General features: G+C 53.4%; 1 protein-coding gene across 1 annotated transcript in view; it reads left to right on the top strand.

Moving 5' to 3' along the window:
- The window catches only part of TOX2 (TOX high mobility group box family member 2), a 95,355-nt gene extending 92,290 nt beyond the window's left edge, over window positions 1–3,065 (top strand). Inside the window, 4 exon segments of the mRNA XM_010829127.1 lie at window positions 5–97; window positions 99–347; window positions 1,039–1,166; window positions 2,877–3,065. Coding sequence (XP_010827429.1) covers window positions 5–97; window positions 99–347; window positions 1,039–1,166; window positions 2,877–2,913 — 507 coding nt within the window. The 3' untranslated portion in view covers window positions 2,914–3,065.
- The last annotated feature ends 6,865 nt before the right edge of the window (window positions 3,066–9,930 follow it).

Raw genomic sequence — 9,930 nt, 5'->3', positions numbered from 1 at the left:
CAAGATGCTCCCCCCCAAGCAGCCCATGTACGCCATGCCGGGCCTGGCCTCCTTCCTGACCCCGTCTGACCTGCAGGCCTTCCGCAGCGGGCCCTCCCCCCGCCAGCCGCGCCCGGGCGCTGGGCTCCAAGTCGCTGCTGCCCAGCCTCAGTGCCTCCCCACCGCCGCCGCCCTCCTTCCCTCTCAGCACACCCCTGCACCAGCAGCTGCCGCTGCCACCCCACGCCCAGGGCACCCTCCTCAGCCCACCTGTCAGCATGTCCCCAGCCCCCCAGCCTCCGGTCCTGCCCGCTCCCATGGCACTCCAGGTGCAGCTGGCCGTGAGCCCCTCACCTCCAGGGCCACAGGTAAGCAGGACCCAGCGAGAATGCGCTCCTGAGGAACCCCCTTGTGGAAAGGGAAGGCAGCTTGGGATTCCAAATACTGGCCCTGCCACTCACGGCCTGTGAAACCTCAGCCTTGGCACTTTATCCCTCTGAGCCTCAGTGACCACATCTGTGAAATGGGATGAGTACACCTGGCCTGAGATGCACTGGCTGCAGAGAACAGCTGGCAGGTTCCCAGGCAGATTCTTCAGATTCTTAGGGTATCCCAGGCCCTCCTCTCTCAGCTTCTGTCCATTCCTGCTCTCTGGCCAGAGAGGCTAAGGCCACTGAGCCTTAGCTCCTGGCTCTCCCCAAAGCCTCTGAAGCCTGAGCCCTGCTAATTGCTCCATGGACACTGGGAATTACAAAGCCTGCTTGACCCTGGGAGGTCACACAGCCCAGTAAGTCCATTTTACAGAGTGGGAAACTGAGGTCCAGGGAAGGAAAGTCCTTCACCACCAGCACCCCACCCTTGCAGCTAAGACTAGGACTGGATTTTCCAGAAGGTGCTCTACCAGGGAAAAGAAAGAAGTAGTCCAGGCAGACGGGCGGAGCAGAAATTTCATATAAGCTGGGGCGGTGTCTCTGCGAACAGCCCCATCCCCTCCTTGCTGCCTGAGAGGCACCCCTTTGGCTCGCCTTTGCTCACCGCCTCCTCCTCCCCTCTCGGCAGGACTTCCCTCACATCTCTGAGTTCCCCAGCGGTTCCGGACCCCGCTCCCCTGGCCCGTCCAACCCCACGAGCAGCGGAGACTGGGACAGCAGTTACCCCAGCACCGAGTGTGGCGTCAGCACCTGCAGGTGGGCCTCACCCCCACCCCTGCCCACGGTGGGAGCTGCTGAGGGCAGTGTGAGGGTAGCATGAGGATGGGGTGATGGGGGGAAAGGGCAAGGAGGACACTGCAGATCACTGTCACCTGCAGGAGGGCCTCGTGGGCACCAGGTGCCCAGCGTCGTCAGGAGAGGAAGTAGAACAAAGCAAGGACCCGTAGGGACTCAGCTGTCTGGGGCCAGGCCTGGGGGATACTGAGGCCCATCTTTGCTCTTGCTGTTTTTCCTTCCATCCTGTTATTTTTCTTTTCCTTCTTTTTTTTTTTTTTTAAAGATTTACTTATTTATTTAGTCTTCCCTGGTGGCTCAGATGGTAAAGAATCTGCCTGCAGTGCAGGAGACCCAGATTCGACCCTGGGTCAGGGAAATCCCCTGAAGAAGGGCATGGCCACGCGCTCCAGTCATTCTTGCCTGGAGGATTCCACGGGCAGATTTATTTAGTTTTGGCTGCACTGGGTCTTTGTTGTGGCTCACCAGGCTCTAGAGCTCGGGCTCAGCAGTTGTGGCGCAGGAGCCTAGTTGCCCCGTGCCTCGTGGAGTCTTCCTGGAGCAGGGGTGGCCCCTGCCAGCGGATTCTTCCCCACTGGACCACCAGAGATCTCCACCCTGTTTTCTTTTCTCACAAGTGCTTCCGAGTGGCATTCATAGCTAGAGCAACTGTCTTTGGTCAGCTTCCCGAGGAGCAGAGCCTGAAGCAGGAATTTGGTGCCCTTGATGATGTGTATTTGTTCAGGGAGAACCCCGTACCAGTAGTGGGGCTAGGGCAGCGGCTGGGGCAGGGAGGAGCCTAGCGAGGGTGTGGCCTCAGCCAGAGACTGGCTTTTATTTTTTAATTTATTTATTTTAATTGGAGAATAATTATTTCACAATATTGTGATGGTTTTTGCCATACATCAAGATCAATCGGCCACAGATACACGTGTCCCCCCAATCCTGAACCCCCATCTCCCTCCCCCCCATCCCTCTGGGTTGTCCCAGAGCACCGGATTTGGGTGTCCTGCTTCATGCATGCAACTTGCACTGGTCATCTGTTTTCCATATGGTAATATACATGTTTCAGTGCTGTTCTCTCTGGCTTTGGCCTGATCTCATGGGAGCTCTGGGTTCCAATCACAGCACAGATTTGGTCCCATTATTTGGTCCCATTTTTTAAAATAAAATAATTTTTTATTATTTTTTGGCCGCACCGGGTGGCATGCAGAATTCTGTGTTCCCCAACCAGGGATTGAACCAGAGCTCCTGTAGTGGAAGAACGGAGATTTGGTCCCAACTTTTAAAAGTTCTAGCTTTTTGTATCCTCAGCGCTGAGGACCGGGTGGTCTCCCACCAGGATTCCAGGAAGGGTGTTTGGTTCCGCGCGCACACACACACCCCCCTCCGACGCCACACACACAGACACACACACCCCTCCGACACACACACACACCCCTCCGACACACACACACACCCCTCCGACACACACACACACCCCTCCGACACCCCGCAGGTGGATAGTAAAGACGGGACCGGCCCAGACCTTCACGCATCTTCCGAGGGGCCGATGAATCCGGGGAGGGGATGAATGGCCAGTGAGCAGCTGTCCCCATGCACTCGGGCCCTGTGTCCAGCCCCGTGAGGACCAGGGGACGCCTGGGTGGGGGGCAGTCACATCAGCTCTGACAGCCCCTCCTTTCTCCCCAGCCTGCTCCCCAGGGATAAATCGCTCTACCTCACCTAAGCCCGTCTCCCTGTCCTCCCTGAGGCTTGCTGGAAGGGCGCTGCTCAGAGCCTGAAGGGCTGACAGCAGAAAAGAGGCCTCGGCAGGAAGCAGGGCGCCGGCGCGGAGCGCAGTGAGACGCCCGGGCCCAGGGCTGAGGCTCTTCCTCACCTCCCGGCAGACTCTGCAGAGGCCGCCCGCCGCCCGCCGCCAGCCCAAAGAACCTGCTGGAACCTCCCGCCCCCTGACCGCTTGCTCCAGGGTTCCCGTGGACCCCGCGCCTCGCCTGCCGCCGTCCCCTCCGTCTGGTCGTCTGCGCCGGAGCTGTCCCTGGACCGGTGGCCCCGCCGCAGGAAACCACCCCAGATGCGCCGGGCGGGGGTCGGCTCGGCGCCAGACGTGCAAATCCGGTTTTACAGTGTGAACAAGACATTATGACACTTACAAACTGTTGGCTCCATGTAAGTATTAGTTGACTATGTGTTTTAGAAGCTGTGCTGAAGACACCTGTAAGATTATTTTGTTGGGATGGGGTGGGGCGGAAAGTAGATTCCTTAAAGGTAAAAAAAAAAAAGGCATTTTATATGACCGTTAGCACATTTTTTTTTAAGTTTTATCTCAAGGGAGACGTGCACAAAAGAGGCTGCCAAACCATTTCACCCTCTGTACAGCAGGAACTGGACAATTTATAGCCACACTCAGAGACATTGCGCTTTTTTTTTTTTTAATCATACATTCATCTATTTAAAACAGCCAGCAATGACTTCTGTCTGTTTACGAGGAACAATCGAGAACAAAATTGCAGTTTTTATCATCAAGTGTGTGTGCTTTGGGGTTTGGTTTGGGTTTGGGTTCTTAATGTTTGCAGCTGTTTTCTGACCCTGCAAATGTCTGTCCTGGTGCCCAGTGCTTCTCTCGAATTTCTTTATAATAAAACTGATAAAAAGTTGGAAACAGCCTGTCTCTCTTTACACTTGGTAAGCCAGGGGCAGGCCCTCTGCAGTGATCCTTGGTGGTGGGATTCGCCAGGACAGAGCCCCTAGTGTCAGCCAGGTTGAGGGCAAAGTCCCCCCTGCCCTTTCTCCATCCCTGAGGGTCTCTGTGGGCGACAGAGCCTGGATGGCCTCAGTCTTGCCATCTGTAGAAGTGGGGCGATGATGGTGCCAGCAAGTAGGTTCCCATGATGATTCAAGGTGTTCTGGCCTTGCGTGCTGGCCACACAGGGAGCTCCCATCAGCAGGTGACCACAGTGAGTCCCTCCCGACCACTCCCTTGCCCCCAATGGAGCTTCTGTCCTCTGGAAGTTTCCAGGCTGGTGGAGGTGAGAGGTGCATTTAGGGCAGCAGGAGCCCAGGGTGGGAAGAGGGACTCCTCCAAACCCAAGTATAGCAAGCATCTCAGACAGAGAACTCTTAACTGGTTTTCCTGAAAGATGTTAGGGGTGATAACCTCAAAATAAAGTAATAATTATGTGACTATTTTAGCCATTTCTGGAAAAATCACAATTGCCTGGTGTGGAGGAGCTAGGGGGAGACTGCAGCTCTTGGGCCTCATGACACAGCTATTTTGAGATGAAGAGCAGGTTTAGGCACCCCAAACCAGGCCCATGACCCAGACAGAGGAGGCTGCATGGGTCTGGCCCCTCGTTCTCCAATCACATAACCCTGCTTCACCCAGATAACAACTCCTGGGATAGGCACAATTTCTCTGAGCCATTTCCTCACTGAAGGACTTGTAGTCCACTTTGGAAAAAGAAAAAAAAACCCAACCCAACAAACAAAAACAACATGCTGTCATGTCAGTAGCGTCGTTGCAGTGTGAGGCATAAATATTTCATGTGGTTACAATTTCCTGTGTGGAGCTTGTCAGTAACACACAGATGACTTAGAGAGTTTAATATTCGACTCTTGCTTCTCTCCATACATTGGAGAAAGCAACATTGCTGGATCATTGGGATCCACGCACACAGTCCCAAATAAGAGTGCTAGGCTATTGGGTTCTTGCTGCTGAGGTGGACGCTCCCACCTGCTCTCCCACCACTACCCCACATCGCTACATCAGGATCTCAGGGTTCCTTTGGCCACATCCATGTGCTGATGCTGGCCTCTCTGTCAGCACCAGGGATGCTCGGAGGCACCCAGACGGAGTCTGAATACCCTGCCCACACGTATCAGGGGGTGGCCAAGTGGGTGTGTCCCGGGGGGTTCAGAGAGTGGAGCAGAGTGCATGGATAGCGGAAGGTACAAGGCTGATTTCAGGGTGAGGAAGTCCATGGTGCCTACTACAGGGGAAGAGGTTGGTGCCCCTCCCAGACCCCTTTATGGGCTGGCTCCTGAGTATTGGCTGTTCACTGGTCACAGCTGCCCCCTTTGTCCTAGTCATCGCCCTGGACCAGGAGGGGATGCCCCACGCCCCAGAGCTGCCCTCCTAACCAAATAATGGAGCAGCCACTCCGTGGTACCTCTCATGCTCCAAAGCTCCTTGGGATCACAATGCAGCGGCTCCCCATCTTTGCTTAGCTCCTTCTCCACCCTACCCTGCTTCCCTCACTCCCCTACTCAGAGTACCCGCCTGGTAAATTTCTTAACCCAGAAACCCCATCTCAGGCTCTTATTTCTCAGACAATGGATCCACAATCCTAGCTGAGCAGAGTGGGGCCACACCAGTAACATTCCATATTCTTTCCCTGGCTCTGGCCCTGCCTTCAAATGTAAGACTTTGAGCCCTTGAAACCAACCCAAGCCTTACGCAGGGGAAATCTAGGTTCTCACATGTTCGCAAAGAAATCCTCTCAGAACTTCCCTGGTGGTGCAGTGGCTAAAACTCCACACTGTCAATGCGGGGGGCCCAGGTTTGATCCCTGGTTGGGGAACTAGATCCCATGTGCTGCAACGAAAGCTCCCATATGCTGCAATGAAGATTGAAGGTCCTTCGTGCTGCAACTAAGACCCGGAGCAGTCAAATAAATATTTTTAAAAAAGAAATTGTCTCCCCAAGGAAGTCCTCTCTCCAGGAAGCAGTGTCTGCTACCTCTTCCTATTCTGTCCAGAGATGATGCTGGTTCAGCCCATGGAGCCCCTGGAGCCTGATGCCACACCCACTGTAAAAGCACTGAGGTTTCTTCACAGATGCCCCCACCCTGTCCCTGTGCCCCTAAAGCTGCCACCCTGGGCTCAGAATAGACCAGCTACCGTTGCAGCCATGGCACCCCCAATCTGCCAAGGCCAGTCTGTGTGGCCTGGACCCAGTCCTCGAGGTCACATGTTATTGTTGCTTGGTCCCTACTGCAGGGCTCCTGACCTGGTGAGGACCCTCAGCTCCTGCCTGCGGCCCGCCCTCCCCAACCCGTCTCCCCTCTCTGTGGAGCTGATCCAGGAACCAAAACTGCTTGCCCTTCCAGATGCCAAATGCTTGATTCAGCTGCCTGCGTCTTCCAGCTCCCCCACAAAACCCTGGAATCCTAGCAGGGGCCACAGCAGGGGCAAAGGCCAGGCTTCTCATCCCGAAAGGAAGGCGTGGCTGGTCCTGAGATTGCCCAGAGCTAATCCCTCCCTCTAGGGCTACATCTGAATTTCCATATTAGACAGAATGTGGACAACATGGCCCGGATGGGCTTTCCAATGAATTTTCAGAGTCCAGGATGTTAAAATTCAATTTATTCATTCAGCAGGAATACAAACAAGTGAGCAGTTTACTCTCTGCCAGGCCCTCAGCTGAGCACCCAAGGACCAAGTGGAATCAGACACAGAGTCCGCCCGTCTAGGAGCTTACAGCAAGTTGGGGAGGCAGAGAATGAAACCAGTAATATTAAATTAATCCTCAATTTATAATTTCATATCATAAATCATTAAAAAAACATACATTTAAAACTACTATGTGGCCAGTGCAAAAAGAGGGAGCTGGGAGAAGGCAGAAGAGGGGCCCCCAGTCCAGCTTGGAGTCTGCCAAGGCTTCCTGGGTAGCTGACATCTGGACTGTGCCCTGCCTGGTGACCAGGACTGAGCTGGAGGACTGGCCCGTGCCTGAAGAATGCCATATTTTCCTGATCCTGACCTCAGAGGCTGACTCTGTGGTTGTGATTCTGCAAAGGTGAAGAGGGGCGGGGAGGGATGAATTCAGAGTATGGGATTAACTGATACACACTCTGTGTATGAAATAGATACGCAGCAAGGATTTGTGCTATACAGGGAACTATATTCAATATCTTGTTATAACCTGTAATGGAAAAGAATAGAAAGAAAAGAATATAGATGTGTACCCACACATGGCACATGGGCACAATGCCATACACATTACATACCACATGCCCGCCAGGCCCATGCATACACCCCAGTATGTCCTGGCTAGTACATAATACGAGAAACTTTACCTCTGTGTAGAGCTTAAATAACAACAATAATAATAACTTCAAAGAACTTTCCATGTATTAGCTCATTATTATTCACAGCAGCTCTTTGAAGAGGAGACTATTACTCCAAGTTTCATATGAGAAAATGGGGAAGGAGCTTTGCTCAAGGTCATGGGACTCGTAGGATGCAGAGCCAATATTCTCCCAGGCAAGCTGTGCCTGGATCTGTCCCTCATCACCACACACAGCAGCCCTTCGTCTCTCTGGCCTGAGTTTCACCCCGCATTCAGAGCTTACCTGGGCCTCCAGCCTCCCTTCTCTCCAAAGGAAGGGTGTTCCTGCTGCCAGAAGGCACCGCCACCCCCACCCACCCATCTCTGTCCATCTGACCTTGTCAGCCCTTGACCTTCGGCAGGAGAGCTAGACCCTGCAGTGGAGGAAGACTGCCCTCCAGAGGTTCCTATGAAATACAAAGCGGGTTAATTAGCACTCTGTCTGGAAGATCCCCTGGAGGAAGAAATGGCAACTCACTCCAGTATCCTTGCCTGGGAAATCCCATGGACAGAGGAGCCTGGCAGCCTCCTCTGAACAACTTCACTTTCCCTTCTTTCCTTTCACCAGTACTTATAAGATATCAATTGGTAAGGCCCCTTAGAAAGTAAAACTGAAAGTAGCTCCGACGTGTCTGACTCTTTGTGACCCCATGGACTATTCAGTCCATGGAATTCTCTAGGCCAGAATACTGGAGTGGGTAGTCTTTCTCCAGGGGATCTTCCCAACCCAGGGATAGAACCCAGGCCTCGCACATTGCAGGCAGATTGTTCACCAGCTGAGCCACAAAGGAAGCCCAAGAATAAGTCCTCTTAGAAGGGCCCCAAAATAGTTGCTCCAATCAAGAATAGCAGATGGTGGTGTGTTAGGTTGGGAGAAAGCAGTGGAGAAAGGGCTCTTGAGGAAGTGATCCTGGCGGCCCTCACGGCTCCAGCCATCCCCTCCCACGGGATGCAGGTGTGGATGGTGTCAGGATGCTGGCTCCAGGAGATGTCCGTTCACCCATTTCTTCTGGAGCTCCACGTATGAGTGTGCTGGGTATGGTGATGTTTGGCCCTGAATCAACTTCTCTAACACATACGCCTCAGAGGTAGCCCTGGTCATCCACTCTGGGCTATTGGAGCTGTTCCCTCCCGCCAACATATTTTATACAAATGAGTAATGACTAAGAGGGATTCCCTTGTAGCTCAGTCGGTAAAGAATCTGCCTGCAGTGCAGGAGACCCAGGCTTGATCCTGGGTTGGGAAGATCCCCTAGAGAAGGAAATGGTAACCTACTCCAGTATCCTTGCCTGGAAAATCCTACAGACAGAGGAGCCTGGTGGGCTACAGTCCATGGAGTCGCCTGAGTGACTAATACATCTTAATGAATAAGATGGCTAGTCGGAGACGGGGACAAATGCTCCAAAGACAACATAATAGGGTGACACGAGAGGAATGGGTGGAGGGAGTTGTGGCCACTTCAGACAGGGGATGGAGGTGGCCAAGCAGAGCCCTGAGAAGGTAGAGGAAGCAGCAGTGACCATATCTTAGAGGACAGATTGCCTGAGAGAAGAAAAGTCTCGTGGAGGGGACCTGGGGCAGGAAGAAGCCTTCTTGCTCTGGACTAGCAAGGAAAGCAGTGTGGCTGAGGGATGATCAAAGGCGAGTGTGGACCAAGATGGGTTTGAGGATGCAGCTAATGGCCTGATGGGGACTCCTAGGCCACAATAAGGAAGTTGGACTTTGTGGTCAAGGCAGTAGGAAGTCACTCGAGTGGAGGAGGGACACGATCCAAACTGCCTTTTCACAAGGTCTCTCTGGCTGCTGGGGGTGGGGAGTGGAAGTGGGGAGATTCGTCAGGGGGGCTGTGCAGTCATCCAGGGGAAGGACAGTGGTGACACCAGACAGGCTAGTGACAGTGGACGAGAGGGATTGAGATGGCTCAGATGCACTGTGTCACTGGAAGTGATGGGGGCTTGAGGTGTAGTTGGCTCAAGGACAGTTGTCGGCCGAGAGAAGCAGCACTTGGGGCAAGGAGTTCATAGTCCGATTCGTAGGAAGCTCATCCCATCTCTGCCCTGCCATACGTTCACCAGTTCCCACCATGTACTGTGGGATTATTATTGACTTTGAGGGCTGGGAAGGAATCAGAACCAGAGTACTGGGCAGGAAAGGGCTTCCTCAACTGCAGCCTCAAAGCAGTTAAAGAAACTAATATGAAGACCTTCTAGTCAAGGGAGATTAGACATGGAGGCCAGCCGTGATTTGGCTGTTGCCCTTGTAGGTATGGACTTAATTCAGTTCAGTTCAGTCACTCAGTTGTGTCTGACTCTTTGCGATCCCATGAATCGCAGAACACCAGGCCTCCCTGTCCAACACCAACTCCCAGAGTTCACCCAAACTCATGTCCATTGAGTCGGTGATGCCATCCAGCCATCTCATCCTCTGTCGTCCCTTCTCCTCCTGCCCCCAATCCCTCCCAGCATCAGAGTCTTTTCCAATGAGTCAACTCTTCGCATGAGGTGGCCAAAGTACTGGAGTTTCAGCTTTAGCATCAGTCCTTCCAATGAGCACCCAGGACTGATCTCCTTTAGAATGGACTGGTTGGATCTCCTTGCAGGCCAAGGGACTCGCAAGAGTCTTCTCCAACACCACAGT

The sequence above is a fragment of the Bison bison genome, unplaced genomic scaffold, assembly GCF_000754665.1.
Source record: "Bison bison bison isolate TAMUID 2011002044 unplaced genomic scaffold, Bison_UMD1.0 scf7180017864500, whole genome shotgun sequence".
Lineage (NCBI taxonomy): Eukaryota > Metazoa > Chordata > Mammalia > Artiodactyla > Bovidae > Bison > Bison bison.
This window is presented reverse-complemented; position numbering and strand designations above follow the sequence as displayed.